Genomic DNA, 18449 nt, shown 5'->3' with positions numbered 1-18449 from the left:
ACTTAATGAAGAACGAAATAGCTTAATGGGAGTGTTTAACTGATAAAGATTCCAGGTACTGACATAAATAAAGCACCCCTAATGTGTCACGAACTGATAACAACAATAATAATGATTTGAGCTTGAGTATGCTTACATGAATTCAATAAGCTAATCGTTATTTTGTACTCGTTCTGTCTATCAAGATAAGAGGGTTCACTCTTAATTGAGGATGTATCTAAAATGGTTTTGCTATGGTCATGATTTGGATTTTGGACCCTTACCTTTAAGGATTCTAAAATTCCTCAAACCATTTAGAAGCATATATTTGATGCTTTTAGTTGCCATCAATATATGATACAATATTATCTAAAAGCACAAAATATACAATTTTTTTATATATGAATATCACTAAAAAAAAAAAAGATTTAAAAAAGACGTTCTATCCCGGTTTATATTTGATTATCAGTCAATGATTTTATTTTATTTTATTTTATTTTTTTTGTCTTACACTGATGTACTTAATTTCTTGATATCAGAGGTAGAGGATGGAAGTTGGTGTGGCTATTGCATCAAAGGTTGGAGAATACTTGGTGAAGCCGACAGTGAACCAAGTCCGTCATCTATTTTGTTTCAACACAATTGTCGAAGAACTTAAAGAACAAGAAATCAATTTGAAATTGGCAAGAGAAAACGTGAATAAAGATGTTGAAATAGCCAAAAATAATACTGATAAAATCAAGGGAGATTTAGAAAAGTGGCTAACTGATGCCAACGAGATCCTGGCTGATGTTGAGGGATTGAAAGAAGAGACAGGAGTGAAAAAGACTTGCCTTAATGGATGGTGTCTGTAGATGCAAAAAATGTACCGTCATGAAAATAGGGTGTGATCCCGTAAGGTTGAGGTCACTGACAATCCATTAGACCTGCACACATGAAAGGGCAAGCGTGAAGCTTTCGAAAAACATCAAGGTGGTGTTTGCCGTAGGCATTCCGACGTTCAAGTCAGCAAGGCTGAAAGAGATTTAATAAGAATTAAGGAGAAGAAGAATTACCAGGAGTCTTGTCAGAGGCTAGGACTACGGCGGAGGCGTCGGGTTCTTGGAAGCAAGAACTTAGGAGCAAATAGATAGTTTTGAGTAGTGTAGATTGACTGTGGGAGATTGCCCTTAATGAGAGGGTAAGCCTCTGTTTTTATAGTAAACCTAAGGGCTTGGAGTCCTAGTAGGACACTGAGTCCTCTTTTTTGGGAGATAATTCCTATCAAGAAAGAAATATGATTTCTTCATCTTATTAGATTAAGTTTAATAGTTTAAATAAGAGTTGGAATCTTAGTAGGACACTAAGTCCTATTTTGGGAGATAATCCCTATCATGAAAGAGATATGATTTCTTGACCTTATCAGATTAAGTTTAATAGTTTAAATAAGAGTTGGAATCTTAGTAGGACACTAAGTCCTATTTTGGGAGATAATCCCTATCATGAAAGAGATAAGATTTCTTGAACTTATCATATTAAGTTTAATAGTTTGAGTAAGATTTGGAATCTTAGTAGAAGAGGAAATAGAATGGGATTCTGATTTCTTATTTATAGACTGTTGCAGACTAATGGGCTGAAAGCCAGTTTAGCTTAACTTATAGGATAGCCCAACTCATAGAGTGGGTAGGTCGCAAAGTAATTTTAAGCATAAGCCCAATCGAGATTGGGTTGAGGTTTTGGGTCGTGACATGTTTATTTCATTATTGAGCCTCGTCAAGTCCAAGACGATTTTTGGCCCTAACAGTGTCCTAATTGGGGTTGGCGATATTGGTTAGGTAGGAAAGCAGCAAAGAAGACAACCATTATGCTGAAGCTAACAGACAATGGCAAATTCGATGGAGTGGGTCATCATACCACTCTACCAGGCATAGAATTTTTAAAGCCTAATCAATTTCAGATTTTCGGGTCTTCAAAATCTGCTATTGATGATATTATTGAGGCACTGAAAAATGATAAGATCTATATGGTTGGATTGTATGGGATGGGCGGGGCTGGTAAGACAACCTTGGCAAAAGAAGTAGGTAACAGAGTGAAGGAGATCTTTAATGAGGTTGTGATGGTTACCATATCTCAGACTCCAAACTTTAAAAATATTCAAGGTCAGCTAGCAAGTTCGCTAGGGTTGTCACTGGAGGAGCAAGGTGAAGAAGAAAGAGCGCGGCGATTATTCAAGAGACTCACAGAGACAGAGAAGAAGATCCTCGTAATCTTGGACGATGTTTGGGGAAAATTTGATTTAAAATCGATATTAGGAATTCCATTTGGTGATGATAACAAGAATTGCAAAATTCTTCTAACTACTCGTCGACTACAAGTTTGCATCGATATGGGGTGTCAGTCACGAATTCCACTAAATGTTCTAAATGATGATGAAGCTTTGGCTTTACTCAAAAGGCATGCAGGCAAAGGTGATGCCTCCAATTTGAATCCTCTGGCAATTAAAATTGCTAAGGAATGTGATGGCTTGCCTTTAGCACTTGTAGCTATTGGGAGTGCTTAAGAGAAAAGGATTATGACGAATGGAAAGTTTTGCATGGCAAACTAAGAGATTCAAAACTTGAAGATATGATTAGTGTTACAGGGGAGGACAAAATTGTTGCTGGAGAAAAAGGTATTTATGCCACTCTTAAGTTGAGCTATGATTATTTGAGGGGTGAGCAAATCCAGTTTTGTTTCTTGTTATGTTCACTGTTTCCTGAAGATTATGAAATCTCTTTAGACGAATTGGTTAGAATTGGAATGGGGTTAGACTTGTACCAAGATGTTAACTCTATTGAAGAGTTAAGGAAACAATTTCGCGTTATGGTTAATAATCTGAAGGCTTCGGGTTTGCTAATTGATGCTGGGGAAGAGGTCGTAAAAATGCATGACATGGTTCGTGATGTTGCCATATGGATATCATCCAAGGGAAAACATGTATTCATGAATAAATCTAGCATGGGATTGACAGAGAGGCGTCAAAAGAACATGCTTGAACAATGCACAGCAATTTCCTTGATGGACAATGGTATTGACATAAATTTGCTTCCTCAAAGCTTGGTCTGTCCTAGGCTTGAAATTTTACTACTGAATTTTGGAATCGGTGATGATTCAGGTGAAATCAAGGGTTCTCCAGGTGAATTTTTTAAAGACATGAAGGCACTTCAAGTTGTAACTTTAATTGGTGTGGATCCGATGTCATTTAAATCACTTGAATTATTGACGAATCTTCGAAGTCTAAAACTGAAATACTGCGGATTGCAAGACATCTCATTTCTCGGAAAGTTGACAGGACTTAAAGTTCTGGATTTGGAAGATTCTTCTTTGGCTGGAGAATGGCCCAAAGAATTGGGGGATCAACTAAGTGAATTGAGAGTACTGGACGTGCGTCTGTCTGAAGAACTGAGGATTCCACGAGATGGGTTACGAAGATTTTCTCAATTAGAAGAATTATACACTGACTATGATTTCTCTTGGGACTCAGATGAGACTACTAGTGTAGAGGAAAGTTGTGCCACCCTGTATGAGTTAAATTCACTTTCATGCTTGGTCACACTGTCACTACAAATGGAACATAGATGCCTTCCAAATGAATTTGCTTTCCCAAAACTGGAAAGGTATGAGATAGGGGTGGCAGGAGGTAATTATTTTATTTTTCCAGGTGCATATAAAAGGAGCTTAAGTATATGTAGTATCGAAGCGGCCTCACTGATTGCATTTGAAGAATTGTTGTAGAATGTACAATCTCTTCATTTATGGGAAATAAAAGGTTTGCAAAATTATTTCCCAAGCGTTGATCAAACGTGCTTCAGTGAGTTGATTTATCTTGAATCTGGAAAATGTGAGGAGTTGAATTGCATCATAGATATGTCGCAACGGCAGGCACCAGCCGCTGCATTCTCAAATCTGAAGACATTGATTTTATCTAATATGAGCCATCTAGAAGAGATATACAAAGGTGCAGAGCCTCCAAATACGTTTCTGGAAAAACTGGAAACCGTGAAAATTTCAGAATGCCACAGTATGTGTAACGTATATCCACCAATGTTGCTTCAGAGACTCCATCAATTGAAAAAGGCTGAGATCATTTCCTGCAATAAACTATCTGAAGTATTCAAACTTGAAGGCTTATGCCTGACAGAGGGAGAAAATAGTGCGGTGCTTTCAAGTTTAGAATCATTAAAGCTGTGGAATTTACCAGAATTGAGGTTTATATGGAAGGGACCCGTCCGACTTGTAAGCTTCTCAAATCTTGCACATGTTGAAGTGGTTGGCTGCAGTAACTTGAAAAATCTCTTCGCATTGTCAATTGTGCGACGTCTGGTGCAGTTGGAGGAACTCATAATAAGTGATTGTGGCAGGCTGGAGCATATTGTCTCAGATTATAGCCAGGGCGACGAAATTGCGGAGATAGAAAATGGAAAAAATATCGTGCTCCCTAAGCTAATAAAGTTAGGACTTCAAACACTCCCAAAACTCATCAGCTTCTGTTCTGAAAATTATTATTCAACTTGTCCAATTTTGCAACTGTTAGAAGTTGATGGTTGCCCCAATTGGACTACGCCTATTATTGTTGAAGCTAATATGAGGATCCTCCAGAGGTATGTTTTTCTTTTTTCAGAAATTACGAGTTTATCTGATGCCTTAAATCAAAGTAAGATAATAGATCTTAATAACAGTTTTTATTTTTTGTTTCTCAAAATTTACAGTTTCTGCATTTGCAAGATGGCAATGATGATATAATTCCGGTCACGTTGGTTCATGGCTTACAAAATTTGGAAGACGTGGAACTTATAGGTTGTGCTGTCCAAGTGGTATTCCAGCTTGAAGGTGTTGTTGCTGAGAGACGAAAACACAAATTATCGTTCCCAAGTTTGAAGAATTTGAAATTGAACTTTTTAGAGAAGTTGGAAGGCTTATGTATGGGTCTCAGTCTCATGAGCCTTCAAAACCTTACCAATCTAGAAGTGGATTCATGCAGTAGGCTTAGATATATCTTCTCTGCTACTCTTGCTCGAAATATGATGAAACTTAAATATCTAGATATCAGCAATTGTGCTGAATTGGAGCAAATCATTGTTGTGGAGGAGGAAGAGTACCAAGCCTTCTTGAACAATAATCTCCAACCTGAAACCTTTCGGAATCTTTTAGAAGTTGTGGTCGAAAGTTGTAGTAAATTAAAATGTCTGTTTCCAACCACCATAGCCCGAGGTCTTCAACAACTGGAAGAATTATATGTAGAAGACAACTTCCAATTAGAAGAGGTATTTGGACATAAAGAGGTAGCTGGCATCATGGAAGACGAAGAAATTATGCTGCCTCAACTAAACTACTTGAAACTCAGAGAATTACCAAGCCTCACTAACTTCTGTCCTGGGGGATGTCACTTCAAATTTCCATCTTTGCGAAACTTGGAATTTGAAGATTGTGGTGCGACAGTTCCAATATTTTCCTTAACCGGAGATGAATGTGTGCATGCTGATGAAAAGGTACAAAAACTACTTCAGATCCTTGACTCAATAGACATTAGCTCAAGTTATTGTTTATCATGATAAAGAGGTTAAAATATTGTGATGTGAAATGGGACATAAAAGGATAATAACTCATCTTATCTAATTAAATTATTTAGAGGGCTATACAGTTAATAATATTCAATAATACCTTTTGATTTAACTAACTAGCCAAAATCTAAGGAGTTTACTCAAAATTTGTAGTATTTTTATTTATCAAATGAAAATTTTTAAAATTGAAATAAATTTTGTGCCTGGCATTAAACAAATTTTGTGCCTTTCATGTGACTGGCTTAATAATAATAATAATAATAATAATAATAATAAACAACGTCGTCTTGACTAGAGAATAACTTTATATATTTATATGTATCCCTATAATCTTAATTAATGGCCAAAAAATTGAATTTAGATCTGATATTGAGACTATCTCTTTAGCTGAAGGCCTAGAATTTTCAAGTGTCACCATGGTATCAAGAATTAAAGAAAGAAACTGGATTTTTTATATCCCTTTGTAGTTGTTTTACATTTTGTAATTTTAATTCAATAAATTTGTGAAAGTAATTATCTTAGGATCAAGGGCGTAGTTAGGAATGTTTCTTTATCTAGCTAGTATTTTTTTTAGTGATACAACACTTATTGATTAGTGACCTTTTTGAGCAAAACGTCACAATAGAAAATTTTTTGAGTCTTCTTAGCTCAATAGAATTTGTGCACGCGGAATCACAGGTACTTTTTTGAGTCTTCTTAGCTCAATAGAATTTGGTTTATACATTGTTAACCATCATAAGTCAAGAATTTGATCAATTTTTTTATAACAATTATGAAATATAAAAAATAAAAATAAAAAAATTGTTTTTTTACTTAACCAGAGATGAATGTGTGCATGCTGATGAAAAGGTACAAAAACTACTTCAGATCCTTGACTCAATAGACATATTTTGACGTGAAATGGGACATAAATGGATACTGATTCATCTCATCTAATTAAATTATTTAGAGGGCTATTTAGTTAATAATATTCAATAATACCTTTTGATTTAACTAACTAGTCAAACACTAGAACTAACAGTATTTTATTTTCAAAGTCATCTAATACTTAATAGTCCTAAGACATGTAATTTGTTTGTTTTTTTAAATTAATAATATATAAATAAAAGTTCTTAAATTCTTATATTACTAATATATCCTTATTATATTGATTATAGTACTTGTACTCTATAATTATATTGTTAAATTATGATTGATTATTGTCTAATGTATACATAAATATTTTAACTAGAAATTGCTGATCATTATTATAAAAAATTATAAGGTTAGATAGANCTAATAAAAATTAAAATAAGAGCAAATTGATAACAAAAAGATTAAGAGAATAAATGAATAATTGAGAGAATATGAGAGAATGAGAGAATTTGAGTTGTGAGAAAAATATAAGAGTTTAGGGCCAATTTATAGAAAAAAATGGGGTAAGAAAATGACGAAAAAGACCCCTCCAACGGCTATAAAATGGCTATATTTCAAGGGTAAAAGTGTAATTTAAAAAACTAAATAAATTTTGCATTTTTTTATTTTATTTTTTTTTTGGCCAACCCGGCGGGTTGGCACACCCAACCCGCCTGCAACCCACCGGGTTGCGGTCCTCCTGCAGAGAGGACAAAATAGCAACCCGCGGGCCGGCGGGTTGCCATTTTGCAACCCGACCCGCCCGGGGGTTGCTGGCAGGTTGGGCTCAACCAATGGCGGGCTGGGCTGAACCCTCTTCATTACGGGTCGGGTTAGGGTTGACCTGCCTAACCCGACCCATTTTTTCCACCTCTAGTCACACCTTTATATCGCCAAAGAGGTGGCCCTAATATTCATGAAAGAAATAGTGAAGCTTCACGGTTTTGCTCAGTCCATCATTGCCGACAGAGACAGACTCTTCATGAGTCATTTTTGGTAAGAGATTTTCAGGGTATCGGGGACAGCTTTGAAGTTTAGTTCCGCGTATCACCCATAAACGGATAGCCAATCTGAAGTGGTAAACAGGTGCTTGGAGGCATACCTTCGCTGCTTTTGTAGCTCACAGCCCCGTCAATGGCCGAATTGGCTGCCATGGGTTGAATTTTGGTACAACACGACATATCATCGATCCACCAAGATGACACCCTTCAAGGCCTTGTACGGTCGTGACCCCCCAATTCTCCTGAAGTTCACAGACTACCCTTCTCAGGTTGATGAAGTAAACCACTAGATCTGTGAGTGAAATGCCATCCTTCAAGACCTCAAACACAACCTGGAAGTAGTACAAGTTCACATGAAAGCCCAAGCAGACCGTCGTCGAAGGAATGTGCAGTTTTCTCCAGGAGATCATGTGTATCTTCGACTATAGCCTTACAAATTTAAATCTTTGGCCACACGAATGAATGAAAAACTAAGTCCTCCGTTTTGTGGACCTTTCCGGGTCTTGGAGAAAATCGGTCAGGTGGCATACAAGTTAGAACTACCCCCAGCAGCCTGTATTCACCTTGTTTTTCACGTATCCTAGTTGAAGCACAACCTGCATAGCTCAGTTCCTGTACAGCCTCTGCCTACCTGTCTTACCGATGACCTGGAACTGCAGGTTCAACCTGCTGAAGTGCTGGATGTGAGGTCTCTTATGGATGGATCCACAGAGGTTCTAATTCGATGGCTCGGTTTGCCTACTTTCGATGCCACATGGGAACCCTTTGATGTCATCAACAGCCAATTTCCTCAATTTTACCTTGAGGACAAGGTGGCACTTCGACGGGCGGGTATTGTTAGACCTCCCATACATAAGGTCTATAAATCTAAGGGCAGGAATATAAATAATGGGACGTTGAGTGTGAGTTTGTTAACAAGTGGTGAGGTGTGCAATAAGGGTTGTTAGGATTGTTGAGGCTGTTATGAGGAACGACACGTGGCTGTCAATACTATTACAGAAGTGAATAGTTAGCTTATAAAAGAGAGAGTGTGGAGAGTAGAAAACAAGAAATATATTCAGGAATTGTGTGGGAGGTCCCCAGCTCCTCGAACTGCTGGGCACTATCTGTTATTTTCCTTTGGTCTTGTTTCATATTTACTCAGTATCCATTAATACAGTCTGTTATTGTCTGTTACGTGCATATTGTTGCTGTTTGTGTGTGTTGTTTTGCTGTGAATCCCTCAATTGCAGGAGGGTTCCAACAGTGGTATTCCAGCTTGAAGGTGTTGTTGCTGAGAGACGAAAACACAAATTATCATTCCCAAGTTTGAAGAATTTGAAATTGAAGTTTTTAGAGAAGCTAGAAGGCTTATGTATGGGTCTCAGTCTCACGCATGTTCCAAGCCTTCAAAACCTTACCAATCTAGAAGTGGATTCATGCAGTAGGCTTAGATATATCTTCTCTGCTACTCTTGCTCGAAATATGATGCAACTTAAATATCTACATATCAGCAATTGTGCTGAATTGGAGCAAATCATTGTTGTGGAGGAGGAAGAGTATCAAGCCTTCTTGAACAATAATCTCCAACCTGAAACCTTTCGGAATCTTTCAGAAGTTGTGGTCGAAAGTTGTAGCAAATTAAAATGTCTGTTTCCAACCACCATGGCCCGAGGTCTTCAACAACTGGAAGAATTATATGTAGAAGACAACTTCCAATTAGAAGAATTATTTGGACATAAAGATGTAGCTGGCATCATGGATGACGAAGAAATTGTGCTGCCTCAACTAAACTACTTGACACTCAAAGCATTACCAAGCCTCACTAACTTCTTCTGTCCTGGGGGATGTCACTTCATATTTCCATCTTTGCGAAAATTGGTAGTTGAAGATTGTGGTGCGACAGTTTCAATATTTTCCTTAACCAGAGATGAATGTGTGCATGCTGATGAAAAGGTACTAAAACTTCTTCAGATCCTTGACTCAATAGACATTAGCTCAAGTTATTGTTTATCAAGATAAAGAGGTTAACATATTTTGACGTGAAATGGGACATAAATGGATAATGATTCATCTTATCTAATTAAATTATTTAGTTAATAATATTCACTAATACCTTTTGATTTAACTAACTATTCAAAATCTAAGAAGTTTACTCAAAATTTCTAGTATTTTTATTTATCAAAAGAAAATTTTATAAATTGTCAATGAGTAAATAGATTTTAAAAATTGGCTCTTTTTGCTTCCATGACGACTCAAAAGTTATGAATGTTTTTTATGGATGGAGTTTTTCTAAAACAAATTCTGTGCCTTTCATGTGACTGGCATTATTATTATAATAATAATAATAATAAAAAATAACGCCTTGACTAGAGAATAAATTTATATATATGTATGTATCACTATAATCTTAATTAATGGCCTAATAATTGAATTTAGATCTGATATTGAGAATATGTCTTTAGCTGTAGGCCTAGAATTTTCAAGTGTCACCATGGTATCAAGAATTAAAGAATGAAACATGATTTTCATTTTGTAATTTTAATTCGATAAATTTGTGAAACTAATTATCTTAGGATCAAGGGCGCAGTTAGGAATTTTTCTTTATCTAGCTAGTATTTATTTATTTTTATTTTTTAGTGATACAGCACTTATCGATTAGTGACCTTTTTAAGCAAAACGTCACAATAGAAAATTTTAATTGAAAAAAAAAATGTGCATCTAGTCATAGGACATCATAAATGTTATTTCTCAAAATGCATTTGTTATACAAAAATATGTCTAAATTAATTGGAGTTTTGGGTTGAAAGTGGACAAACCAATTTCATAAATCATTGGCGTTGGAGTCCTTTCTCTAAAGAGATATTATAAATTTAAAACATAAAATAGATAATATAACATTAATATATATATATATATATATATTATTGATCAAAGAACAATGACTTTAAATAGTCAAATAAGTCAAATGAATGATAAATAAGCAAATGTCTCTTGTGTGCTTACCAATATTAGATTGATTAATTACTTTTTCACTTAAAAAAAGATATGCACAAAGTCTAGAATAAATATTCAATTTCAAACCAAATGGTAGTATTATCTCATAAATGCCTTAGTTTGACTAAAATCTAAATAGATTTAATTGCAGAAGGTTTAATTATATAAGTTTGCTTTGTAAAATTAATTAAAATATTAATTCATCGAATATTTTTTATTAGACACAAATCTCTTACTGTAAGCATCATTTAAAGGCAAATACATTTCGGTTACTTAATGATAAGTGTATTCTAATATGTTTAGTTTTACTTGACACATTCTGGTATATAGACCATTGTAAATTGGTGAATATGACTAGGAATATATAGCTCCTACGTAGAACTCTAATTGAAGGTTTAAGTTATCAACTGTAATTCGACTAAAATCTAATTATCTCATTACACACATTTTTTATTAATAAAACTGAAAACAGCCACGGGTGAATGTTAACATCCAGTAGATTTTGATAAGATGTAGTGATCTGTTTTCCCAGAAGTTACGAGTTTTACGCATTGGAGACTGCAACAACTTGTGTGGCGGAACCTCTGTGTTCAGTTACGGCTTCAATAATTTGGAAGATTTGAGTATTAGGAATTGCGGAGTAAAAGTGGTATTTCAGCTAGGAGATGTTGCAGTTGATGGACAATCACATCAGTTATCATTCCCAAGTTTGAAAAACTTGGAGTTGCGCGGTCTAAAAGAATTAGAAGGCTTATGTAACGGTTCCAAGCATGTTTTAAGCCTGCAAAATCTTACCACTTTTAAGTATTTGTTTCTGTCATAGGTTGACACATATCTTTTCAACTACTGTTGCTCGAAATATGTTGCAATTGGAAACTCTGTCAGTTGAAGGCTGTATAAACTTGGAGCAAATAGTGGTTGAAGATGATGATGATCATCTCCAATCTGTCTTTCCAAATCTCTTAGAAATTTATGTCGAAAGGTGCTAGAAATTAAAGTGTGTCCTTCCTATCACCACGGCAAGAGGTCTTCAACAATTGAAATTGGTAAGTGTGGTATGACCGTATGGGCGAATCAACTGGAAGAAGTATTTGGACATACTGATAGAGTTGATGTCATGACTGACAAAGAAATCCAGCTACCCCAACTTGACAAAGAAATTTACCAAATCTTGCTAACTTCTGCCCCGTCGGATATCACTTCATATTTCCATCTTTGGATTCATTGATAGTTGAAAGTTGTCCCAAGATGAATACAGCATTTTCCTTAAATCAACAAAATAAATTTGTGCACGCGGAAGCCAAGGTACTTTTTTGAGTCTTCTTAGCTCAATAGAAGTTGGTTTATACTTTGTTAACCATCATAAGTCAAGAATTTGCTCTTTTTATTTACACTAATGGAGTTGGACGGAAAATTAATTATTTTTTTTCCTTCTTAGCTAATTCATATTTTCTGTGAAACCTTGAAAAGCTTAATGTCATTTTTCGTCTTTCATTTTCCATTAATTGGTTTTGCAGGCACGAAAAATAAGCATGAAAAATGAAGGAGTAGAGTTCACTCTAGAGCCACCGATTGAGATCGTGTGCTGGAAATCTGATCAGTTCCCAAAGTATTACCGCTACGTGATGAGCAAACTGTCACCCAGCAAAATGATATTGAAAACTGACAAGCAAACCTGAAACAAACTCATGACTGTTAACCAGGTAATGTGATTCTATATTAGATTCTTCTTACTCTTTCTCTTGTCGGTTTTAGTGGTTCAGTTCATGTAACACCCAAATAGGTTTTACTGTATACTTGAACAGCTCAACACCACTCAGTTTTAGCTACAAGATATAAAATAATACCACCCCTGGTTTCCCTAACTAACATGTCTTCAAGTTCAAAACAGAGAATTGTGACCATTAACACTTTCGAAGGGATCTATCATGCCACAATTACAGGCTTTTTTGTTAACTAGGCTGTATAAATCTTACTCAAACTCTCATATATCAGATAATGATTCTGTGTTTTAAATTTCTTTTTCTTTTTTCAGAATTAAATCAGAAGATGAAAGGTGTTTAGGTCAATTTGAACTTTCAGAAGTGTAAAACACTTTCTATAATTGGCCTCTGCTGGCAAGTATACAATGAAGGGTGAACCTGGAGATCGTTTGGCTCTTATATCTTGCACATTCGCATGTGTATTGATTGAATTTGAACAATGCAGCAGATACTGATGGAATTCTCCTCCAACCTAGATTTTTTTTTTTTTTTTTTTTTGGACTCTTGTTATTATGCTTCTTGTTGGTTTTGTTTGATTTTTAAGGCTTTATGGTTGTTCTTAATTGTATTGCATTTTGAATTTCATGGCACATAATCTCTAGACCATATTTTATAAGTTGTTTTATTAAATTTTATTTTGTGATTTTTTTTGGGGAGTAAAGTGCAAGAATTAGAAAATTTTGAGGGAGTAAAGAATATCCAAAACAAGTGAGGACTAAAGTGAAACTGTCAGATATTTTTGATGAACAGTGTTCCCCAAATAAGTGGTGGAAAGAGAGAAGAAGAGGGGGGAAAAACGAAGAAAAGAAAAAGGAGAAGAGAAGGAGAAACGGGTTTCAGCCGAGAAGAAGAGTGAAAGAGTGAAGAAAATTTTTGTAAGATTTGGTGAAAAGGAAGGAGGAAATCCGTGAGGAAGTGCTGGGCTTTTGGGTGGAGCACCGAAATTGTGAGTGGAATGTATTGCATAAAAATTGGGTTGATTATGAATTGTGCTTGGTTGACTTATTTGATGATATTGAGTTTATGAGGATATTATCTATTTCTGTACATAATTATTTAACATGCAAATGAGTGTATGAAGACTTGATTTTCGGCCAAATAAGGGTGTTATATATGTTGGTAATTTGTATTGACTGTATTGATTTATGTGTAGAATCCTTTTGCTTGATAGGGAAACAAATGTTGAGGGTGAAATGGATTTTCTTCAGTTGTAGTGTCGGCAGTCATTTGGTTTTTTCTTTAATTTTGGTTAATACTTCATTTTCATGCATGTATATGATGATTACATGTGCTGTGTGGTGGTAAAAATATATGATGGGTTTTGTGAAATAATTTTGTTGGTGAGATGGTAAGGGAAATGCCTTTGTTTGACTCTAAAATAATAAGTTTTATCCCTTGGCATGGTATAATTATATATAAAATAAAATGGCTTTATATTTTAAATGAAATGTGGGTGGTAGATTTGGGAGCAGTTTATTATGGGATGTTGTTTGAGCTCGGCCAATGGAAGAGTAAAGGAGGGAGAATGATTAAAAATGGGTCCGACTTTGGTAATGGGAAGTGGTAGTTGGGTTGATATATTGGATTGGTCACAACTTTGTTCTTTAGCAGGGGGTATATATGGTTATGTATATATATATTAGCTTATCATTCATGTTATAGTAAAGTACCTTATGAGAATTAGTGTGTTGGCCTGGAAAATTGTTGATAAATTAGTGAACTTGTGATGTTGAATTAATGGTGGAGTCGGTCATGTGTAGTGAGGTGCAATGTTGAGGAAATTCAAATCTGGGTTAAACGTCAGTTTGAAACATGTTTAGAAGTTTGTTTTTTCACCCTGAATGACCATAATTCAATGCCAGTGGACAGACAAAGGCTTGAGATTCTGGAGAATTTCCTGAAATAACTATAACGCGGATTACCAGCCCTGATCTAAATCAACATTTGTCATCAAAGGGTCATGGGATGTGAATATAATCAGCTTATTGCTATTGCCTGCCGAATCTTGAAACAAACCTAGATCTGTAGATAATTCTTATGTTGAGGATTGTTCAATAAGGTTTAGCTTGAGATTTCCTGCAGTATGGTCAATCAGAAAACAGTTAGTGTTTTAGGGCAGCTTTGGAGTAAGAAAACCGAAAATGATTCAGGCTACTTTGATGGGATTGCATTTCAAAGAACTGAGACTCAGGATCTGAGAATTCCAGGTTTGAAGTATATGTATGCTGAAATAGCGAAAGTAAGAAAGTTGTGCCCAAAGAAGAAGCATCAAGTTAGGAAAAGAGAGGGCAATATCCAAATGGTCTCTAAAGAAATGTTGTTCATGCACTGCGTCAAAAGTTCTCAGGAAAAATTGTAGAGTGCTATTCAAGTCCTCTCTTTCTTGGTGATCAGATGATTTTCCCTGGTTTCAACCTTCCATTCCATCGTCAAGCTCAAAAACAGAAAAATTCTCTCAAGAATATCAGCTCAAATTGAGCTTCACATTACAGTCTGCTGTAAAATTCAATGGTACAATGTCACTATTTAAGTTTTCTTCAGCCTCGCAATGAGAGTAGATATTGCCGTGAAGGTGTTTATGATCTAAACAGCTGTTGAGATATCGGCGCAAGCGATCAGATTGTAAGAAATGATTATATGGACTGTGAGATCCTTGTGAATCTTCAATTTCCCCACTCAAAGCAAAAAAAAATGCAGGTTACATAACTGGACCCATTCAAGACAGGAGAAAAATCCGACCCTCTTTACTTTGAACCCCTGCACTTGTCCTCTGCTGCCATTATGCAGGAAGCTCAATATGGAAAATGGATTTGAACATCATCAGGGTCCGATCTCCAATACTCTTGCAAGAGCCCCTTAGCGCTTCCTTTAATTTCGGTAATCATGCTTAGGGCTAATGGTTCCACTGTTCATGAAAATTCTATATAAACCCCAAACTCCCTGTTCGCCTCCAGAGAAACACAAAACGAACTATTCTCAAGTACTTAAACTCAGGCAAATGGATGTTACTCAAAAACGGCAGGTCTTTTTCCCAACTTTCCGTGCCGACTTGTACGCCAGTCTAGCGTCGACATTTGCATTAAAGAACAGCAACTTTTTCAGTCTTTAATCAATCCAAAACGAAAGATATTCGAGCAAGAACCCATTTTGGGAGATGGGTTTAATTTCGTTGATTTCGTATGGGAAAGATCAGGCCTTGTGCACAGAGCAGATAAAATGCCGACTGTGGCTGCAAGTGGTGAGTGATAAAAAATTTAGAGGAACTAAGTACCAGGGTTTGGATTGAAAGTGTTATTTAATTTAAGGTTGTGAAGCTGATGAACAACATCAATTGTCACTCCAAATTTAAATAGATGGAGTTGTTATCTGGAAGAACTAGAGCATGTTTGTAAGGGTCACATGCATGCTTTAAGCCTGCAGAATCTTACCACTTTAACTAAGTATCTGCTTAAATTGAGACATATCTTTCATCGCTGCTATTGTCGAAATTTTTTGCACTGCAAGATTTGAAAATTGCCTGGTGTTAAAATTAAACAAGTCATACTTGAAGATGATGAAGAGGATCAAAACTTGCAATTCCAACTTATTTTCTTTACAAAACTCGAACAAATTGCAATCGAAAGGTGCAGCGAATTAAAATGTCTATTTCCTATCATCATGGCCAAGAGGTTCAACAACTGAAAGAGATGAGCTGATGTTAGGATGACAAAGAAATCTCGTTACCTCAACTAAACTCATTGTCACTCGGAGATTAGAAAAATCTCATGAATTCTGCCCCGTGGGTTATCACTTCATATTTCCATCTTTGAAGAAGTGGTCCCAAGATACTTATGTATCCTTTGATCAACGAAATGATTTGTTCATGCTGACTGAAGCAGAAGTATTTCAGATTTTTGATTTAGCAGAAGTTGGTTGTGTATGTTTTGAGTCATAAGTTTGCTAATTCTTACTTTAATGGAGTACTGGGGCCAAAAATTATAATTTACTTGTTTTTTGTAAAATCATGACAGGCTTAATACTATGTTCCATTAATTGCTTTCGCAGGCACTCAAAATAGCCAAGGAACATGAAAGCGCACAGCCTACCATTGAGATCATACCAAGGGGATTCTTCTCAATCCGAATCTGCCATTGAGATTGACATTAAAGGAGGGGATTCTTCTCAATTCCAAGAAATATTACTGCGTACAAGGAAAATGATGAGCTAGTGCCACATAGCAAAAGGAAGAAAAGAAATAAGAAGGATGCATGAAACATGCTCATGCTAACCAGGCAATGTGACTATTAATATTATTTTAGCTTGTAATGGTTCAGTTCATGTAATACCCTAATAGACTTTTTTGTGTACTGGAGAACGCTGACAACAGACAAGACCGATTCATTCTTAGCCACAAGATAACATCATCTCACCACCAGCTGCTGATCATTACTACTGGAGGACCTCTGATGCCGAGAAAGGAGGCTTCATGCTAAGTAGGCTGCACTGAAACTCTTTTTCGATTTCCAGAACGAAATCTGAAGAAGAAAGGGGTTTGTTTCTATTGAACATTGATAGACCAATGAAGTGCTGGTCTAACATAGGAAGGGTAAAGGTGCGAAATAGAGGATTGCAAGCAGGACATGGGAGGGTGACAGAAAGTACAGGACAGATGGCATTTTAGATAGGGAGGTAAACATTTTGTTATGTGGGAGTGCTGGACGAATTAAATAGGGAGAATGTCAGGAGATACGGGATATTCGAAAAGTTAGGAAAAAGGGGAAGGGGAGGAAGCTGGCCTCGAGAGTCAGCGGTGTCTTTATTTTTCTTGAGTCTTTTATTTCTCTAAGCTGGCCCTCGAAGCCAGCGGTGTCTTTATTTTTCTTGAGTCTTTTATTTTATCTTTGAGCATGTGTGAGTTGGATAGGTAGTAGATTTGCATTCCAAAGTGTATTACTCTGATTTCTGTTATCAATATACACATTTCCTTTGAATCTTGTTTTGAGGTATTGTTGAGTTGCTTAGATATAATTGGTGCTTGAGTGTGTGAGTTACAGGGAAAGAGTTCTATCAAACATTCAGATGTGTATTTTTTTTTTGCTTAATTGTTTGATTGGCGTCTGCTGACAAAGCATGTTTTTTGATTGAATTCGAATAGGTTGGAATTCTCTAGATTATGCTAGCTTTTGATTCTTAATTCTTTTAGGCGACACGAACACCTCTTTGTGCAAAGTAAGAACTCCTTTGATTGCAGAATCAAGTAACTGTAATTGAAGTTTATTGTTGCAATTATAATTTACAATATGGTGGCTTGTTATGGTTAAACCAGACAAATTTGATACCTGCTTCTCTTTCTCCCTTCCTTTGCATCTTCATTTTGATTATAAGATGAATTTATGGATGCAATTTAGAAACTACTAGTGTCCTGTTTCATTAAAGTAGCTGACTCATGAAATTTATTAATAAACTAGTTCTACTGCATTACTGAAGCCAAAATTACAAAGTTACAGATAAAAGAAAGAGGATTCTTATCTGAAGCCATAGGAAAAGTGGAAAACAAATCAGGCGATAAGCCCAGCTCATTTTTTTTTTGTTTTCTCATCTTCTAAACTTCCTTTCAGCGGTCTACCGAGAATCTACGTTGTAATAAAATTACAGCTGCTTTACCTCTGTTAATTGGACCATCTTACACAACTACTTCAGTTCAATTGCTTAAGTATAAAAAAAAATATTTAACTTAATCATCCGATGACCATTTCAATTAATAGATACAGCATCATCCTGAATGAAGCTTAGGTTTTCTTATGCCACCAAGAAGATGAAGATTTGACTACATAATTACAGGTAGCGAAAACCTGTTATTTTTAGAAGATTCGGGAAACAGTTGATGGTGGAGGCCGGGTAAATTATTCTTTTCAAAACCTTATTTTCTTTTCCTGGAAGAAGAAGAAGAAGAAACCCTGCTCAGTAGATATCTTTGACCCATTAAGTAAATTCTCTTTCAGTACTGAAAGTTTTGTGAAGCCAAAAACGAGCCGTTTCACTTGAGTCAAAACGGGGTCGTTTTGTTTAAAGCCATTACCAAGTTTCAGCCATCAATCAAGCACAGATCCAAGGGCTGAGAACTGCTGATGACTTCGTATATAAAGAAGCCCAACATGACACTTAAAATGCTTATTCTCGTTAATCAGAGATTAGGGTTACAAAAGGGGAATAACACTCGGGCTAGGTTTTCCTTCTGTTGAATCTTTCTGGTTTAGTCTGCTTTGAGTGAGAGAGGG

The 18449-nt window shown here is 35.9% G+C and overlaps 2 protein-coding genes across 2 annotated transcripts; both read left to right on the top strand.

Annotated features, from left to right (window-relative positions):
- The first annotated feature begins 527 nt into the window (after positions 1-527).
- On the top strand, positions 528-2518 carry LOC116142268 (disease resistance protein RFL1-like). Its single transcript, XM_031427709.1, has 2 exons — positions 528-825; positions 1794-2518. Exons 1-2 carry the CDS (start codon positions 528-530, stop codon positions 2516-2518), a joined length of 1023 nt encoding a protein of 340 aa, XP_031283569.1.
- A 65-nt stretch (positions 2519-2583) lies between these two features.
- LOC116142267 (probable disease resistance protein At4g27220) lies at positions 2584-11252 on the top strand. The gene is made up of 4 exons (XM_031427708.1): positions 2584-3637; positions 3767-4602; positions 4707-5486; positions 10962-11252. The coding sequence occupies exons 1-4, from the start codon at positions 2584-2586 to the stop codon at positions 11250-11252; spliced, it is 2961 nt and encodes a 986-aa protein (XP_031283568.1).
- Positions 11253-18449: the final 7197 nt, after the last annotated feature.

Source organism: Pistacia vera, unplaced genomic scaffold, assembly GCF_008641045.1.
Source record: "Pistacia vera cultivar Batoury unplaced genomic scaffold, PisVer_v2 Contig406, whole genome shotgun sequence".
Taxonomy (NCBI): Eukaryota; Viridiplantae; Streptophyta; class Magnoliopsida; order Sapindales; family Anacardiaceae; genus Pistacia; species Pistacia vera.
Note: the sequence above shows the minus strand (reverse complement) of the source record. Positions and strands in the feature narration are given on the sequence as shown.

Bases quoted from the DNA above. Each gene is read 5' to 3' on its own strand.
- LOC116142268 (XM_031427709.1), top strand. From the start codon at position 528: ATGGAAGTTGGTGTGGCTATTGCATCAAAGGTTGGAGAATACTTGGTG. The intron at 826-1,793 runs GTCTGTAGATGC...GATATTGGTTAG, and splicing joins GACTTGCCTTAATGGATGGT to GTAGGAAAGCAGCAAAGAAG.
- LOC116142267 (XM_031427708.1), top strand. From the start codon at position 2,584: ATGATTAGTGTTACAGGGGAGGACAAAATTGTTGCTGGAGAAAAAGGT. The intron at 3,638-3,766 runs GTAATTATTTTA...GGGAAATAAAAG, and splicing joins TGAGATAGGGGTGGCAGGAG to GTTTGCAAAATTATTTCCCA. The intron at 4,603-4,706 runs GTTTTTCTTTTT...CAAAATTTACAG, and splicing joins TGAGGATCCTCCAGAGGTAT to TTTCTGCATTTGCAAGATGG.